This window comes from Pteropus alecto, unplaced genomic scaffold, assembly GCF_000325575.1.
Source record: "Pteropus alecto unplaced genomic scaffold, ASM32557v1 scaffold280, whole genome shotgun sequence".
Classification (NCBI taxonomy): Eukaryota; Metazoa; Chordata; class Mammalia; order Chiroptera; family Pteropodidae; genus Pteropus; species Pteropus alecto.
Genome location: NW_006430057.1, coordinates 1,265,550 through 1,283,844, shown reverse-complemented (window position 1 = coordinate 1,283,844; position 18,295 = coordinate 1,265,550). Strand labels below are relative to the sequence as shown.

At 37.7% G+C, this 18,295-nt stretch overlaps 1 protein-coding gene across 6 annotated transcripts in view; it reads left to right on the top strand.

Moving 5' to 3' along the window:
• Positions 1–315: 315 nt before the first annotated feature.
• DOCK11 (dedicator of cytokinesis 11) overlaps positions 316–18,295 on the top strand; it is a 137,000-nt gene continuing 119,020 nt past the window's right edge. For 5 of the 6 annotated variants that reach the window (XM_025046153.1, XM_015589404.2, XM_025046149.1 and 2 more), the window contains exons 1-8: positions 316–432; positions 524–613; positions 1,105–1,187; positions 2,208–2,277; positions 2,896–2,991; positions 13,955–14,089; positions 16,260–16,437; positions 16,842–16,921. In XM_025046153.1, the coding sequence (XP_024901921.1) occupies positions 409–432; positions 524–613; positions 1,105–1,187; positions 2,208–2,277; positions 2,896–2,991; positions 13,955–14,089; positions 16,260–16,437; positions 16,842–16,921 (756 nt within the window). In that variant the 5' untranslated portion in view covers positions 316–408. The remainder of the gene's footprint in view (positions 433–523; positions 614–1,104; positions 1,188–2,207; positions 2,278–2,895; positions 2,992–13,954; positions 14,090–16,259; positions 16,438–16,841; positions 16,922–18,295) is intronic. The other variant, XM_015589405.2, reaches the window with a different exon arrangement.

Genomic DNA, 18,295 nt, shown 5'->3' with positions numbered 1-18,295 from the left:
ATCCTCCACAGTCCCAAATATACCACTTTTTGCTTTACTGTAAATTCAGTAAATTTTCGGAAGGCTTATGGATAAGCAGAGCACAGTGCTCTCTCTTCAGAACCCTTGTTTTTAGCAGAGAGGTCTGAGTGTATGTATGTGTTTAGTGTGTGTGTCTAGTTATGGAGAGTATTTCCTTTGTAAAAGGGTCTCCTTTACATGCTTATTATTATCTGTAATTCCTTCTTTTGTGAAATAATGTATCTTTAGCACATGGAGAAAAACTTATCTCTTGTGAATTTGACCATATTAACTTTCTTTTTGTCTTTTATGAAGGAGAAGACCAAAGTTGTTGAGCCCTTGGACTATGAGAATGTTATCACCCAAAGAAAAACCCAGATTTACAGTGATCCCCTCAGAGACCTGCTTATGTTTCCAATGGAAGATATATCCGTGAGTTCACAAACAACTTTTTAAAGAAAAACAAAACAAAGCTGTATTTGCCAAGCCAGTTCTTACAGCAAGAACGTTCCTTGTCTTGTAGATCTCGGTGATAAGTCGTCAACGCAGAACAGTACAATCCACTGTACCAGAAGACGCTGAGAAAAGGGCCCAGAGTTTGTTTGTCAAAGAGGTAAGAGGCTCAGAGGCTACAGAGGAACATTCATCATATATTCAAAATAATCATTCCTTTACTGTAAATGGAAAATAAAATTACTATAAGTTGACTGACCTAGGTAAAGAGTTTATATGATGCGATATGAAGGATATAGCTTAAATACTTTCACAAGTTGCATGTGTTCTTAGTCTCTTTCTTTTTTATTTCAATACTGTTCACACTTGGAGTCAGTGTTCAAGAGAGCATAAGAATTGGTATTTATTGCTGCCAGTTGGTTTAGGGAGACACAGTTAATCCCCAAAGGAAGATCCCAGTACCAACATTTCCCAAATGATTTTTAAAAGTCTGTCAGATTATTACCAGATTTTTAAAAACTAGAGATTATCTATCTATCTATCTATCTATCTATCTATCTATCTATCTATCTATCTATCTAATCTATCATCTATCTATCTAGATATATATTGTTTTCCTACATATCACATTACAGATTCCTCTTTTTTCAGTGTATTAAAACCTACAGCACAGATTGGCATGTGGTAAACTACAAGTATGAAGATTTCTCTGGGGACTTTCGGATGTTGCCATGGTAAGTTCAGAATTAAGGGGAAACCTTCAAAAGGAGAATTATTAAACATTTTACCTTTTTTTTTAACCACTTGTGAAACTTGTAATTTATGTACAAGTTGTATGTGAAAGTTGTAATTTATGGTAGAGCAAAACCTCAAACAACCAGCATGTTGCATGAATGCAGTATTTTGGGTAATCGAATATGTTTTACCTTTGCTCATTGAAATACTTTCCAAAATGTATGAGTTCACTTTTTGGCTTTGGCCTATCTATATTGACCATAAAATCATCTTTATTCGATTTTGGATAATGTAGTGAGCATTTTCCAGTGGTGTCAATGAAAAAGCTAGATGTTTGGCGTAATTCGATGGCCCCAGATATCTCTTGACAAAAGTACATCTCTTTCAGTTGAGTCGAAGGACTGCTGTGAGCACACTGGCCCAGGAGCCAGACTGTCAGTGTTCAAATTTTATTTCTATCACATACTAGCTAGATGACCTGGGGCCAGTCACACAATCTAAACCCTCCCTTTTCTCATCCATAATACTACCAACTTCACAGGATAGCATATGAAAATGTTTTGGATAAATAAGACTTTTGTAGCCTTTTATAGTTTTAAAAGCATTTTTTCAGAGGAGAAAACTGAGTCCTAAGATGACAAGTTCAAGGTCATATGGCAAACAGATGGAAGAGCCAGAATTACACTCTGTTGCTTTTTGACTTGGTGAAAGTTGAGGTTCTGCCACCACTAACGGCTCTGGCATACATTCCTTGGCAATTTCTGCCCTCCCCTGACAAAGTATCTGGCCTTAGTTATATCTTTGCTGCTGGCTGCATGTGTGGGAGTCCTTACATAAAAGGTAATATAAGTTTCGTCAGAGGGGAGAATCTGAGTTTGGAAAGGAGAAAAGGATTTTTCCTCCTCATGTCTTGGCATTTTCTTGGTTATGAAAGAAAGAAGTTTACTCATCTTGTTTTGTTTTGGTTTGGTTTTCGTCTGTTCTATTCAGTGTCTAAGACAATTCTCTTGTATTTTCAGCAAATCTCTGAGACCAGAAAAGATTCCCAGTCATGTGTTTGAAATTGATGAGGACTGTGAAAAAGATGAGGTAAAGATGGGGGCAACTATACTGGTTTCTTCATGGTCACTTTTGCTGTGAGAGATTTCTTTGAGAAAAGATGAGGGAAATAATTGTTTTTTAATTATCTGTAGCCAGATTTCAAACTAATGAGTATTTTTTAAAACTTAAAAAAAAATTATTGCATTTCCAAATGGAGTTGAGGAAAAATCAAGTGAAATGGGCTGTGATTTTTATATAAACATGTTTTCCCACCTGTGGGACATGTTTGTGGAGTTGCTTTTCCCACACTGGGCATGTGGTGTAGTGATTCATCTGGACTCTCCTGCCTGATAGATCCCTCATGGGACAGATGGCCCGGATGTCTGTGACATTTTGAGGTGCAGTTTGCCTGTTTACATAACGCAGAAGATTTTCCAAGAAGACAGCTCATACAATTCAGTAAATATTGAGTGCCTACTGTGTGCATAACAGAGAGCCTTTTATTCTATAGTTAACAATTTTAAGTTTAATCAGATATCTTTGTGGAGGGAGGGTAACTTTATGATTTAATTAGAAAATGGGGGAGGGTCTAGCTCTCCCTGTCCCCCCAAATATTTGATTAAATGGCTTGCTGCTGTTTCACTGATGGTTTTCACTCTATTTCAGGATTCATCTTCTTTATGTTCTCAGAAGGGTGGTGTGATAAAACAAGGCTGGTTGCATAAAGCGAATGTAAATAGCACCATCACGGTTACCATGAAGGTAAGATGTTATTTCATCATTTTCACGATATTCTCCTGAGTAGCATGTCTATAAACAATATTTCTTTAAAAACAAAAACTCTACAATGAGCTCCAGCAAAAAAAAAAACAAAAACAAAAAAACAAAACAAAACTTTAATGAGAAGATTCTCACAGATGTATGGAATTTTAAAAGTCTGAAACCTCAGGATGAATTTAGAAGTGCAACTTTTTTAAAAAATGTATTCTGAATCAGGAAGTTTAAAAAAGAGAGTGTCAGTTGAATGAATAAAATAGCTTTGAAACAAAAGAGCATCAAAGGTTCCTGTGTGGAAATGAATGTAATTATTTGAAGGATAGGGTAATTCATTTATCTAGCAAATAATAATTAGTGCTTATTATATGCTGGTCACCGTGGGGAAATATATGGTTATGTAAGATGGGGTCCCCATCCTTTGATAGCCCCTCAGACTAGATAAGAAACATACTAGAGTAACTCACTATATAAAGTAATATGTTAGTAATATCAGGACTAGTGAGTTTTGTAGTTTGGCCAGAATGGTGAATTTGTGTAAGGGATCTGTGTCAGGCAAAGTTAGATACAGTGAGAAGGATAAAATTGTTCAGGGCCTTAAATCCCTTGGACATGAAGTTGGCTTTGTTTGGGAGGCTGTGAAGAGCTATTAAAACCCAAAGGTAAAACTAACAAGCTACTTGAAGAGTCTGAGCAGAGAAACAAATTATCCTCTGATACGAAATATAACCGTTCTTTCAGATATTCAATATAAGACCATGTGGTTTGCTGAGGATGATTCACAATTCCATTAAGTTTTGAAGGTCATTCTATCTTTCACATTGCCTGCAAGCAGAAACCATGGGTGTCTACCAAGGGAAGACTCAAATTTTATCTTAATTTAATATTTCACCTGCTGCTTTCCACTTAGTGGCCATGTCCTGTTCTCACTTTCATTTTTCATTTTCAAGCCCTGAAAACAACGAATTCAAGGTGGAGGATGTTTCTTGTGTGTCTCTTGCACCTAATCGCGGATCTGTACATGGTGATGATAAGAGAATCCATTTATTGAGGACGTAAATGTGCCACACATCATACTGTGTGTCTTATATTCTGTGTCTCATTTAATCCTCATGGCAGCCCTATGTTATAGGTACTATATTATTCTTAGTTTATAGATGTGAAAAGTGAGGCACAAAGAAATTCAATGATTAACCCAAGGTCACACAGTTCCGAAGTTCTCAGAGGTGGGATTTGAATCTAGTCAGGCTAATGCCTGAGTCTGTGTTCTTAACCAGCACACTATTGGTGCTCACTAGTTGCATGAATGAGACTCGAGTTTTATTATAGCTCCTGTCAGTTATCAGGTTCACAAATGCATGTATGAAGGTTTATAATTCTGTGCAGGTTGTCAGAAAATGGTTCTATGTTTTTTGACTCCACTCTCTTCCCCTAATGTTCTCGAAATACTTAATGTTTTATCCATACTTAAGTTACCTCAACATTAAGTAAATATAATGTATGGAAATCTGAATTAATAAAATAAAGACATTACAGAATTAATATCAGTACAAAACAATTCACTATAGAATTCCTTTCAATAGCAAGTTACTCTAATACCTGTAAATCATAATTTGCTTTACATACACATTTTTAGGAGCCCATATTTTGTAAATCAAAATATAGTTGTCTATAAAAAGTGCATGCTTTACATTTTCTTTCATAATTTTTGAAATACAGGCTGGTTGATGTGTGCAGAATAATGGCCCCCAAAGATGTCCATGTCCTAATCCCCAGAACCTGTGACTATTCCCTTACATGGGGAAGGGTGGGGGGTGGTTCACATTGCTAATCAGCAGATGGGAAGGTAGCCTGAGTGCCCCAGGTGCACCCAGTGTAATCAGGAAGGTCCTTATAAGTGGAAGCGGGAGGCTGAAGAAGAGAGTTAGGAAAAGTGACTAGAGGACAGAAGCAGGGTCAGAGAGAGGCGCTATGTTGCTAGCTTTGACAATGTAGGAAGAAACCATGCCCTCAGAAATGTGGGCAGCCTCTAGAAGCTGGAAAAGGCCAGAAAATGGATTCTCCCCTAGCACCTTCAAAAGTGGACACAGTTCTGCTGCAACTTTGATTTTAGCCCAGTGAGACCCATGTTGGAGTTATAACCTGCAGAACTGTGAGGTACTACATTTGTGTGGTTTTAAGCCTCTAAATTTGTGGTAATTTGTTAGAACTGCAATAGAAAACGAATTCTGGCAGTGAGTCAAAGGTTGATTGTTCAGCTTGTGTATTATCTACGAGGTTGAAAACTCCACCACTTACAGGGGCCAGCCAGGAACTATAAATTCATGAAGTGAGTGATGGGTCTGAGGCAACATGGTGAGCCCGTGACCTGGCTGAAGGAGACAGCTGCTGCTTGTTTCCAGCTAATTGCTCTGCTGCTGCTGAGCTAGGCTCTTTGCTTTTCCTCTTTTTATTCCCAGCTGTTCATATTTTGACCATTTATTTCATTTTTTAGTGAGGTATAATTCACATGCCATAAAACACATATTTCTTTTTAAAACCTCTACCAAACAGTAGGCAAAGGATGGAAAAGAAGACTAAACCCAATTGGTCATATGTGCTACACAGCTCTTTAAAAAAAATGAATAGGGAATACTTTGACATATAAAGGCCATAAGGAAATTTGGGAATTGTTTCTGGTTATGGATTTCACTTATCCTAGCTATTCTCCATTGTGGATTAAGAGTATTCATTTTGGATTTCTGAGAGCTGATCCTATATTCTTCCAGTTTCACCTCTTGAGCCATAGTAGTAGTATTATATTTCAGGATTTACCACAGCTAGAGTGAATATAAGAGGAAGATTTAGTCAGATTTAGTTAAAGTGTCTGAAGGATTTTGCACGGATTTTTCGTTAAGAATTGTATTTTAACTTATTTAGTTTCAGAGTTGTTGAAATTAGTTGAAACTTGCAGTGTTTACTGTATTCTTTCTGTATGTAAAATGCAGGGCACATGAATATGTGGAGCAGACCAGGACGAAGATTGGGCATGGGTAGCAGTTTTGTAGTTGCCAGGCTGGAATTTGGAATGAGGGCCAAAGCGGAAGTCCAAGCCTATGGACCAAGGCTCACTAGGGGACTTAGGCTTGTTCCCTCAGGTGTCCTGTTATAGGGTGGGAGGTCATGTCATACACTTTCCTTCTGCTTCAGTCCTGGATTGACTCAGGCCTAGGAGAGAGGCTGAATCTAAAGGTAAGGTCAGCGGCTAACCCAGCTCTTGGAGAACTGGGAAAGGCAGAAGCAAAAGAACTGAGGCAAAGGGCTGGCAGAGTTTGTGAGACCTTCTGAAAGGAAATTTCTATATATTTGTTTCTACTATGTTGTTTTGAAGTGAAGAATATGAATGAATCTCACAAGCAAATGGGAAGTTGATTTGAGTATGCTATTATCTGAGTCATTTTCCTGATACTGGTGGCAGTTTTACCCTTGGTACATCTGGAGTCCCCTGCCTGTTAGGACATTCAGCCCACACTGGTGGCTAGAGCTTGCAGAGTCGAGAGCAGAGAACCTTTTCTATGGGAAAGTTCATGCTTCAATAGCCCTTCAAACTCACAGCAAACTAACCAGGAGGCTACAGCAGAAGGACCTGGGTATTCATTGTGACTCATTGGCAAATAACAGCCTACAGAAGCCATGTGTCTTCCCTCCTATTTTATCTGTGCCTCCTTGATGTGCTGTGGTTGACCTTGGTTTGCAGATCTCTCTGGGGCTGACGGATTAAAGCAGGACAGCTTGGTATCTTATAGAGAAAGATGTGCATCCAAGGGTCTTTATTCATCTAAAACTTTTGGGATCAAAAACAGACTCACAAATATAGGGGACAATCTGGGGATGGCCAGAAGGGAGGGTGGTAGAAGACTGCGGTGAAGGGTTAAAGAAGTACAAATTAGTAAGTTGATAGATGGCCACAGGGATGGGGAGCACGCCATAAGGGATGCAGTTAGTATTAATGTAATGGCTAAGTGGAGAGCCAGAGGAGAGAAAGAGCAATTAGGGGGGTCGTTTTATAAACTATATAAGTGTCTAACCAATGTGCTGTATACTTGAAACTAATAATAAAATTAAAGAAAAATTTTGTAGCATCAGTCCTTTGGCAAGTTCAAAATGATGCACAACTACTTTGCTTTTACAAACAAGTCCAAGTCCTTTTCCTGGAGATATTGACTGTCAAAAATAAGGGAATGCAATAGCAAGGAGGGAGAAAATAAAATTATGAGAGAAGGTGAAAAAAGAATAAAGATGGTTAGAAGAGATTCAGCAAAATCCAGGAGATAAAAGGGAACCAAAAGACTGCTACTTTATAAGGTCTTTTGAGAAACCAGCCACATGCCCTGTAATGCGATATGAATAAGGTAGCCAAAATTATTCATATATGGGTTGAGTTAGAAAGTTAAAACTCCTTAGTTAGCTGCCAGAGAGTTTTCAAGAACATCCAAGTCAATGGGTGATGGGCTTCAGGGCAAAGGGGACTGATGAAGGAAGTAAGCTGAGTAATTCATATTGGAAGATTATACAACCCAACATTTATGGAATAAAATTTGCATTTTCCCCAGTATATACCTTCCCCCCAGTTCTAGTCTGTTGTTAAGATATAGTCTTCACCATTTTCTGCGGTTGTCATTATTTTCCCAGAACTGCTTGCTGAGCATTCCCATTATTGGCTGAGAAAGCAGCCCCAAGGAACTCAGGCTACAGGAGAGAGGCTAATGATGTGTATCACTCCACAAGTCACATTCTTGGCACCCGAGCACTTCTTTTCACTGAGGAGGATGCTTGCATCATGCAGCTCTTGCAGAAGCTCTGTTGGTTGTCTGGGTGCCATGACTACTTTACTCAAAGCTTATAATTTGCTTTGTTCTTGGTGCTCATGTTAAAGCAAGACAAGCTTTGTCATAGGTGATTAATTTCCTCAATTTGTGTTTTCTAGTTAATGAGAATACACTCTTCAATTCCTGAAAAAGTTTTGGAGAGAAGTTTAAGATATCATAGAAAAGAAATGATCCTTTGACAGAAGTTCTAATCCTCAAAGAAACCTATTCGTTTACATTCTCTCTCAAGTAGCTGCTAGAGACATCTGCTTTTTTCAACTTCTTTCAGTATCAGTGAAGGAATTTAATGTGGAATAGATAGTTGGGATGTTGTACATGACCTTCCCCTGGTATTTAGAACTGTTTTTCCTAAAAGATATAATGATATATGGAATAAGGAAGAATCTGCTTTTGAGAATAGTTTTTTATTAAAAAAAAAAAAAAACCTGCTGTAGATTCCTGGCCAACCTCGAGACAACCCACCTTTATTCATCTTCTTGGCTCAATTTGGTCACATTCCTCTAGCTCCCTCCTCTCCATTTTCAGCAGTTAAACGTTGAAGTGTCTTGGTATGTTATTGGGGTTGCAAGTTCAGCTGCTTGATATATGACTCACTTTTGGTGCCCTTTCTCTTCTTTCATTTTTCTTTTGAACAAAAGAGAATCATTTGTTATATAACCAGAGTCTAAAAGTCTTCACTTTTTGACTGTTATGGGAGGGTTTTTCCCCGTCTGCACTGGGAGAACAACAAATCAAAAGAGTATTTTACCTAAGAAAGCACATTTGATATTAAAATAATTGCTGGGAAGCCAAAGGTCATTGTGTTTGTTGGAACAAAAAGAGAAAAATCTTTTATCTTTGATATGTTAGTGCATTGTATTCCCAAGTCTACCACACTCTCCCACAGCCAACAAATGGATTACACTCATTTTATGGGTAAGGGATTTCTCATTAATTTGTTTTTTTTTTTAATGTTTTGTTTTCCCTTATTCATTGATGGCTGTTTAAAACCATTTATTAGGGGCTTCTCATGTACCAGATACTATTAGGAAATCAATGAATTCATCGCCAAATATATATTGAATACTAGTACAAGGCGTTAGCATTGCAGAGGATAAGGAGAAGTGTAACATGTAGAGCTTAAAACCTATTTGGGGAGATGAGACACAATAAAAATAATGAATTATCTTATGGTGGGGTAGACTCCAAGTGTTATCTGAATTCAGATTACTGTGATTTGGGGTCAGAGAAGATTTCTTGAAGAAGATGGGGCCTCGAAGGGAATCAGAAAGAAGGTGAGTGTGGCAGACAATATACATAGAGCAAGCATGTTAGGAGAAGTTGGATAGTTACGAGAGATAAAGTTGATCAGGTGCTTTGGTATATCCCTATGCCTCGGTTTCTCAACGAGAACATGGAAATGATAATGGTAACTGCCACACAAGGTCGTTATGAGGATTAAACGATATGGGAAAGCACTTAGAGAATGTAAGAGTAAGCACTCCACAGATGTCAGCAATTGATATTTTATATTATTAGTAGGATCATGGGAGTGCCTTGAATGCCGGATTGGGCATGTGAGCTGTACAGTGTGGGTAATTAAGGGTCATTGAAAAATTTGAGCAGGGCCATGATATACTGAAAATAAAGCTGTTAAGATAATTTGTTTGTAATGTGAAGGGTGGATTGTAAACCCCTCCTACAAGACTTTGCCTGAAACTAAATAGTTAAAAAATCTCCAGTGCCCAGATACGGTGGAATTATTTAAGAAAAACGATTTGATTTTTAGCTAGTTTCCCAGAGGTTAGACCTACATGATATATTAAAACTTGGTAGGACTGTAAAATGATATGGTGGAGAGAGATGAGTGATATATTAGATTGCCAACCTGCTGGTAGGGGTTCTTCAACAGGATGAAGTTCCTGACATTCTGCTATAATCAACTGCAACTCAGTTTTCTGGTAAGTTGTGGGGTTTTCTTCCCCATTGTTTCTTTCATCTTTGCTTAGAAAAACTCTGACATCCAGTGTGTCTCTGGTTCTTCTCCTGCATTCTCCTTTTCCTTGCTGATCCCTTCTTTTCTGTTCTGAGACATTAGTCAAGTAAGTTATCCTGGCCCCATTTTTACATTGCTCCTGGCCCACCTACTTTGCTTAAAAGCCTTTAGAGCATCCTTTCTCAGGGCTCCCGATTCATGTAATTTAACAGAACATAATTAACTTCTAGGTAACACATAGGTAAATACTCGAGATCTGTTATATAAAATGATAAAAAGCTTTCCTAATTTGAGGATACTGGGTGCTCACACATTCTTGCGTTCCATCTTTGATTCGACTGAGTGACAAAAGGCCTTTGTTCCTGCTCCAGAAATGGTCATGTGGTAAATGTTCAAACGGTTGTCATCCAGACAGCTCAGGACCCTCAGAATGAGCTCTGGCTTCCTCTCCATTTTATTCTTCTTGGTGGTCTGAGTGGGCCCCTCATTAGGATTCATGCTTCTCCCTGAGTAAGGTGGGGAACTTTCACTTGGGTTTACCATCTAGGCAAAATAATGTAAAGAGGAGGAGAAAGAAGAATATGAGCATTACAGAGAAACACCATTCTATTGGGTGAAACTGCTAGAGAATCTATGCTGGAGCATGAATTATTCATTTATTTTGCAAAAGTTTATTGAGTCCAGGCACTGTTATATGTTATCGGTACTGGGTGTATAGCAGTGGATGAGACATGGACCTTAGAAGTCTAAAAGAGACAGAGCAAATAAACATAAATGAATAAGATATATTTGAATAGTGATCATTCTATGAAAAAAATAAAATAGGGTGCTATGATAAGGGTAGGTGGTCCTAGAAGGCCTCTCAAAGGAGGTAAGATTCAATCAAAGACCTGAAAGAAGTAAGAGAATGAAGAATGTGGGTAGGTGTAGATGAGAATTCCAGGCCAAGGGAACAGAAAATGCAAAGGCCTGAAGTGGCTTGTTTGGGGTGTTTGAAGAACAGCAGGTAAGCCAGTGTAGCTAGAACAGCATAATTGGAAATAAAGTCAAAGAGGTAATTTCAAAGCCAGATATGTAAAATGATATGGTGGAGAGAGATGAGTGATATATTAGATTGCATCATCCCAGGCTATGGTGAGGATTTGGGGTTTTGTTCTAACCTTGATTGGAATCCTTTAGAGGGTGTGGGCAAGATTCTCGTTGTTTGTCACATGATTCCGATTCCAGTTCTACCATTTATTTGCCTGTGTGAACTTGAGGGAGCTCTTGAGCTCAGTTTGCTGTTAGTTAAAATGTAGATAATGATTCTTATTCCCAAGCGACATTAAAAGAATTAGTTATTGGTTACAAAGGCCTTGAGGCCTTCAGATGAAAGTTATGATATAGAGTAATTACCACTGTTCAATATAGTCATTATTTTAACAGCTATCTTCTTTTCGAAATGGAAAAAAAAAACAAAAACAAAAAACAATGTAGACCTATACCCAAAATAGCAACATCTTGGAAATTTAAAAAATGTCAGGGAAGTCTTGTTTCTGATTTTCATTTTGGTTCCATATGAGAGATTTAGGCTACTTTTCTTTGAAAGATACCTTAAAAACTCCCTGGAAGTTGAAACCTAACATATATCACAGTATATTAGAGTAAGAAGAGGCCTTAGAGATTTTACAGATCTATCGTTGGGTCAGAGTCTGATTTCTACAGAAATGACTTTAGAAAACTTGCTTACTATACAAACTGTGCTTCTAGCCTACAGGAAATTGCTTGGGGAGGGTGGGCCCCAGCCTAGGAATGCTGGTGTGTTATTTATTCATTTTTAAAAAACCTTATTTATATGTCATGAAAAAATGATCTTACAGATCATTGTGTCGATCCCATCATTTTACAAGCAAGGAAACAGAGAAGCAGAGTCTTGAGGACAATTTCACTGCTGCGAGCAGGAGAGCTGGAAGAAAATTAAGATCGTATGACTTTCAGGCATCTGCCTTCTCCCCAGATTCACGAGCTACCTACCTCAGTGTCACATTTAGACATAATTACAATGTTGCAGGAAGTGGTTTACTGTAATTTAGATCCCTTTCTATCTCTATTGTAATGATGTACTTGGCTAATATTGGAAGTGGCAGCTGCCACAAAACATCTTTCCTTGGTGAGGCAGCTGTACATGAAAAAAAATTTCATAGACTATAATTTGACTCTGTGTCACAAATGTCTGCTCTGTATTTTCTCTTTCTCTGCCCCTCTCCTTATTCGCAGGCTATGGATTCTGCAAGTGGATTCTACAGACTGTACCACTGATTCTATAGACTTGGAGTTTTTGATTTGATCATAGTTCAGATTCTGGTTGTAATTTTTTCATATTAATTTTTGCCTGGAAAATATTTTAATTTTTTTCATACATAATTATTGTAATAATTTTTAAGTGATGTTTTGTTCATTTGAAATAAGCTCAGTATGTAATTTTAGGCCTTCTGGTCCCATCATTTTAATAACAGATGGAAAGCATTGTCATGAAAATAAGCAAATATATATGTATGTGTATAAACACACACACATACACATATATATATATACACTCACCATTATGATTAACATTTTCTTGTGTATGAATCCAGATTTCTTCAATCATAGCTTCAGTAAACTTAAATGTGGATGAATCAGATATGAGAATATATGTATGATAAACACACACTTTCTATACCTTTGTATCCTAATGCAGTAACATTTACTTGATTGACATTGAAAGACAAAGTGATCTTTACTGCTTGGACTGTTTTTTGTTGATACCACATGGCCACTCCCTGAAATAGAAGCTGTAGCATTTACCAGTCTAACCTGTTAGGGAGTTCCTCACATTGGTGTATTTTTGTCATTCATTGCAAATCAGTGATATTTAAATAAGCCAAAAGGATCTTCAAGCATATTATTTCTTTTTACTGGTTTTCCTAAAAAGAAATGTCCCTTTACATGTTTCTTTATTTTACATGCTCATGCCATGGAGAAATAAATTGCTGACATTTCATATACTTTGCCAAGAGTAAAGTAGTTTTCAAGAGTGAACTTGCCAAATAGTACTCTTTCCACAATTAAAGTTTTTAAAATAGAAATCATACTGAGTAATTGGATGGGCGATGGAAAATGGCAAGGTTAAATCTTAAAGCAAACTTCCCCAAGTAAGACAAGATGCGTTGGAATGCATTTCCTCAGTAATCGCCAAATGTCTATTTCCTGGTCTCTCTTCTCATTCCCTGAAATGATTTTAGATCCATCATCCTGGAGGATTTTACTATAACAAATGCTTGGCACAGCATGCAGTTTGTTGCTTATTGAAAGAAGCATAGATTCATCAGAGAGCTCTTAATTCCCTTTTCTCATCTCTTTCATCAGGTCCAAGACTTTTTAGGGGAGAATAGAGGGGCACCATGAATGAATCAGGCTGTCTTCTTTTTCCCCATTCCTGTGGGTTTTGCTATGGGTTGTAGTAACAGGCTGCTCCTTAACCGTTGTGAATCCCTAGTTTCAAATGAATGGCACAATCCCATTAGGCCTATTGACTCAAATCTCAGCATTTGGGGCACTCACCAACAACTGCTAGGTAATTAATGACACAGTGTTTCCCTGTGAGAGCATTATTACCTGGACTTTCAGAAGTGGGGTCACTGGAACCAGCATAGGTGACTACAGTAAGATGTGCAAGTAAGATGTAAATATATGATTGAGAGGGGTTTGTGTATGTATGTAATATTTATGTTTACACTTGGATTTGTGAGATGTGATGGAAATTGTAGGAATCCAGTCATAGTTTGCAACTAAATGGGAAAAGTATGCTATAGTGAAATGGATAGTGATTCAAATATGAAAACAAACTTTAAAGTGTTAAAACGTCTCTAGATAATTGTTTAACTGAGAGTAAATCACTTGACTTGAAATTCTCCGTCTTAAAAAAATGAAGATAATTATAATTCTTAACAACTTCTCTGAATTGTCTGAAGATCATCTAGCTATAATGCCTTTGGCTAGCTTTTCAAGGTTTTTAGTTCAAAAAAGCTGTTCAAATGCAATGTATATGTAACAAAGGTATCTTTGCTGTTTTTTTTTTCTCCCATAGGTATTCAAAAGACGGTATTTTTACTTAACTCAACTTCCTGATGGTTCATATATTCTCAATTCCTATAAAGATGAGAAAAATTCAAAAGAATCTAAAGGTTGCATCTACTTGGATGCCTGCATTGATGTTGTTCAGGTAGGGCTGTAGAGGTAATCTTTCTCTTTCTCAAAGAGGATTATTAATCACCTCTTAAGAACTTCATCTTTCTCTCTTAGTTAATGGCATCTTATCCACCAAAAGGTTCATACTAGACACCTCAGAATCCTCTACAGTTGCCCTACTCTTGCTCTGTGCCAATATTCAAGTGTTTACCCAGTCTTTTGGAGTCTGGCTCCCAAAGGGCCTCTTAAATCTCTTACTGTTTTTCCTTTCTCACTGCCTTTCCTCTGATTCTGCCTTTTCTTCTCTCGTCTAGAGTCTTACCTTCCTGCCTTATGATTTGTTGTCCAGCTCCAGTCCTAAGACATAGATGGGGTCCTTCACTTGTCTGCTCAAAACCTTTTTGCTCTTGATTTATTGTCTCACAGATTGAGATCTAAGGCTCCCATCATGGCATTGTGGGCCCACAGTGATTGGGCCATACCCGGCTTTCTAACCTCATCCCCTCTGTGTCCCCTTATACATTCTGTGCTCTAGTCATATCAGGCTAAGCCCTCCACAGAGTTTCACATGTATGTGCCTTTCTTACATTTGTTTGCTTGACCTTTTCTTTCCCCTTCTGTTCTTGTTTGATCCTTATCTTTTAAGACTCGGCTCAAATGGCACTTCTCCCATGAAATGTTTTCTCTTTCCTTCCTCGTCCTTATGCCCACTAAATGAAATAAAGCTCCAACTCCCCTGTGTGACCACTTTGCTTTTTCCTCTATCATACTTTAATTTGTGAATCATGCTCTAATCTGCAGGTAATTCTGCACATTCAGTTTTGGATTATAGGGACCATGTCTTATTCATGTCTGTGTCCACTATAATTAGCAGTGTTGTGCACACAGTAGTGACTTAATAAATGTTTGCTAATTCGAATTACTGAGGAGACACAGACAAAGATGGGGTGGGAAACAGGAAAGAGAGATGATGTAAATGGTAAGTCAATTAACCAGAAGATAGGAGCCATTACTATCGAGCAAGGGTGGCATGGTTGACTAGAAGGAGCACTAGATTGATCAGGAGGCACGAGATATGGGTTCAACACCCTGAACCTACCTGAATCTTAATTTTCTAACTGTAAAGTGGGATTAATAATGTCTGTTTACTCGATCAAACAGGATTATCATGTAGATCAAATGAAAACACACTTGAAGAATATGGAAGTCTATATGACTATAAGGTGTCTTCTTTTCTTTATCTGACTGGAAGAAAGAGGACACACAATTCCTAGATTTTCTCGACTAGCCCTAGTCTGGATTGACCTTTCTTTAGAGTGTTCCCTGGTTCTGCTTTCATGAATTTATGATCCCCCACTCCCATATATTTTCAAGTACATAAATCTTTATGACTGCTACAGCAGTTTGCCATTTTTTACTATACTTTGAAAATGAGGATGAAATTTCTTGGTTCCTTCTTGAAAATCGGCTATACAATGAAAATTATTCTGAGCCTGTCTTAAAATTAATGCTGAGGTATTTGGGAGAGGGAATGTGTCATTTCTTTGGTCATAACAGAAGGCGGTAATATAAAAGAATATGTCATTATGGTTGAAGAAAGGAGGAGGCTCTTATTTGCCTTGTGTGCTAGTATTCAGCATAGGCCGTTTCCATATTTTTTTTGCTGTGAGCCACAATTTAATGTGAACCAACTACAGTCTTTTATGCTCCTATGATGCATATCATGTGTGGTAAACTGAATTGGGTATTGATATTGCATTTTATAGATTGCTATAAAGCAAGTATCAGATTTATTTCAGGTAACATTTAAGCTTGTTTTTAAGGGCTGATTTTGAAAATCTATAAATATGCCAGGAAAACTTTAAGCAGAGTGGAAACTGTAAAAATGTTTGCTTACTTTTATGGTGGTAGTTTGATTATCTAAATGTGAAGGGTGTCAAAAGGCATTAAATGATAATATTCACCCAACACGTAGTATTTTTTGCCAACTTTGTACATATACCACTGTGCTCAGAGATATGTTTGACATGGTCATTCGTCGGCATGGGATTTCTGTTTCTTGTTGAAAGAAGCAATTCTTTCATAAAAGTATTGACGTACATATGTGCTACGCCGAGGTAAAAATAAATAAACTGATGAAGTCTAATATGAAAAAGGCAACTAAACTAACTGAATACGTGTTTTTTTTTTCTTTTTTCCTCTAGTGCCCCAAAATGCGTCGTCATGCTTTTGAACTCAAGATGTTAGATAAGTACAGCCATTATCTGGCTGCTGAAACTGAGCAGGAGATGGAGGAATGGTTGATAACTTTGAAAAAAATTATTCAGATCAATACCGACAGTTTAGTGCAAGAGAAAAAGGAGACAGTAGAAACAGCACAAGGTCAGGTTTTTTAAATCATTTGTTATTGAGGTAAAACCCTTGTCTTTAATCCATGGGAATGTCTGTTGTTCAGGGTGAATATAGAACTCTTAATCTTAAAAGTTGACCTAATTCTTCATTAGCAGTAACTATGGAGGTGGATAGATTTATTTTATTTTATTTTTATTTTTTTGAGATGCTGCTGCATGGGCTCTGACACATGAAATATAACCAGACTAAAACTGATAAAGACTTCATGGAACATTTTCAAAAGTTCATTAAAATTTTCTCTTTGCTTTCATAATCAAAATTCTTTGCAATAAATCTAGTAGGAGAGGATGGGGAGGGAGAGATAGGATATTCCTCTTAGATGATTAGTGATGGTCTGCATGGTTTAGAACATTTGCTTTTTAATGAATTAGCAGATGATGAAACTAGCAGCCAAGGAAAAGCCGAGAACATCATGGCCAGTTTGGAAAGGAGCATGCATCCGGAACTGATGAAGGTACATCTTTTTATGGGAGCTTGTCTTCAACTTACAGGATTACATATTAAAGTTTTAATGCTGGATTCCATTTGGCGATATCATTACTAAATTAACGACCACAGCAAATTAGTGAAACAGGAAGAGATTTTAAAAGAAAAGTTATACTCCTAAAATTGGACTTGTAATTGCCAACTAACAGTTTGGAAAATCTTATTTTTTTTTTCCTAGATGCCAGGAAATACTTCTAGATTGTTATGACTTTATTAATACTATATGTTACTTCTTATTCAGTTTAATTAGAGTCATCCCTCAGGATCCTCAGGGTATTGGTTCTAGGACCCTGAGGACTACCAAAATCCCTTATATAATATGGCATAGTATTTTCACATGACCTATGCACATCCACTTGTATACATTAAATAATCTCTAAATTACTTATAGTATGTAATACAAAGTAAAAATGCTATGTAAATACTTGTTATACTGCATCGTTTAGGAGATGATGACCAGAAAAAAATATTTACATGTTCAGAATGGATACGACCATTGGAGGACTAATTACATAGTATACGTGAGCAGCAGTGTAACGTTAAAAAAAATATATTTTTGGAGATTGGATTAAACATGGCGGCGTGAGAGACATTCCCAGATCTCTCCCCTTGAAACAACAATAAGCTGAACATCTAAAACTCAACAAAAATCATGCAAACTGCACACCAGCACGGCTGAACATGGGATCTGCGATAAGAGCTACCACATAACCCCGGGTGTCAGGCGGTGAACTGGGAGAAACAAAGAAGCTGCCTCTCATAGCCAGAGCTCCCTGTAGGAAAAGGGGGAGGGGAGAAGGAACGGTGAGTTCCCTGAACAACTTTGCCTGAGTATGCTGTGAGCTCTACGTGGCCAGCGGCAGTGCCCAATCATCAGGGCAGAAGGCAGAGAAACATGGACAGCAGAAGAGCAGAGACGGCAGAGAAACAATGGTTGGTTTTTAGCAGCCACGGTTGCAAAACTGAGGCTGAGCCGCAGCCTCCAACCCCCAACACAGAGGGCCCCTCCCCCCATATCCTCCGATATGGAACGCCGGGAAGCTCCAGTGGAATCTGAGCAAACACTACCGAAACTGACAGGAACTGAGACTGAGGGTAGCAAGCATGATTAAAGATCTATAAAGAAAAAAAAGACATTATTAACACTTTATATAAAGCAGAGATCCAAGAGACTTAGACAATACCTACTGGAAACCAAAAGAAAAACACCTTATTTGCAACAGACTAGGGACCATTATATAATAAATCTTTCTGGGAAAAGAAAAAGCAGAACACACTTCCATTAATGCCCAGGTGGAGAAATAGTCCATTAAACACCATGAACAACCAAGGTGACAAAGCA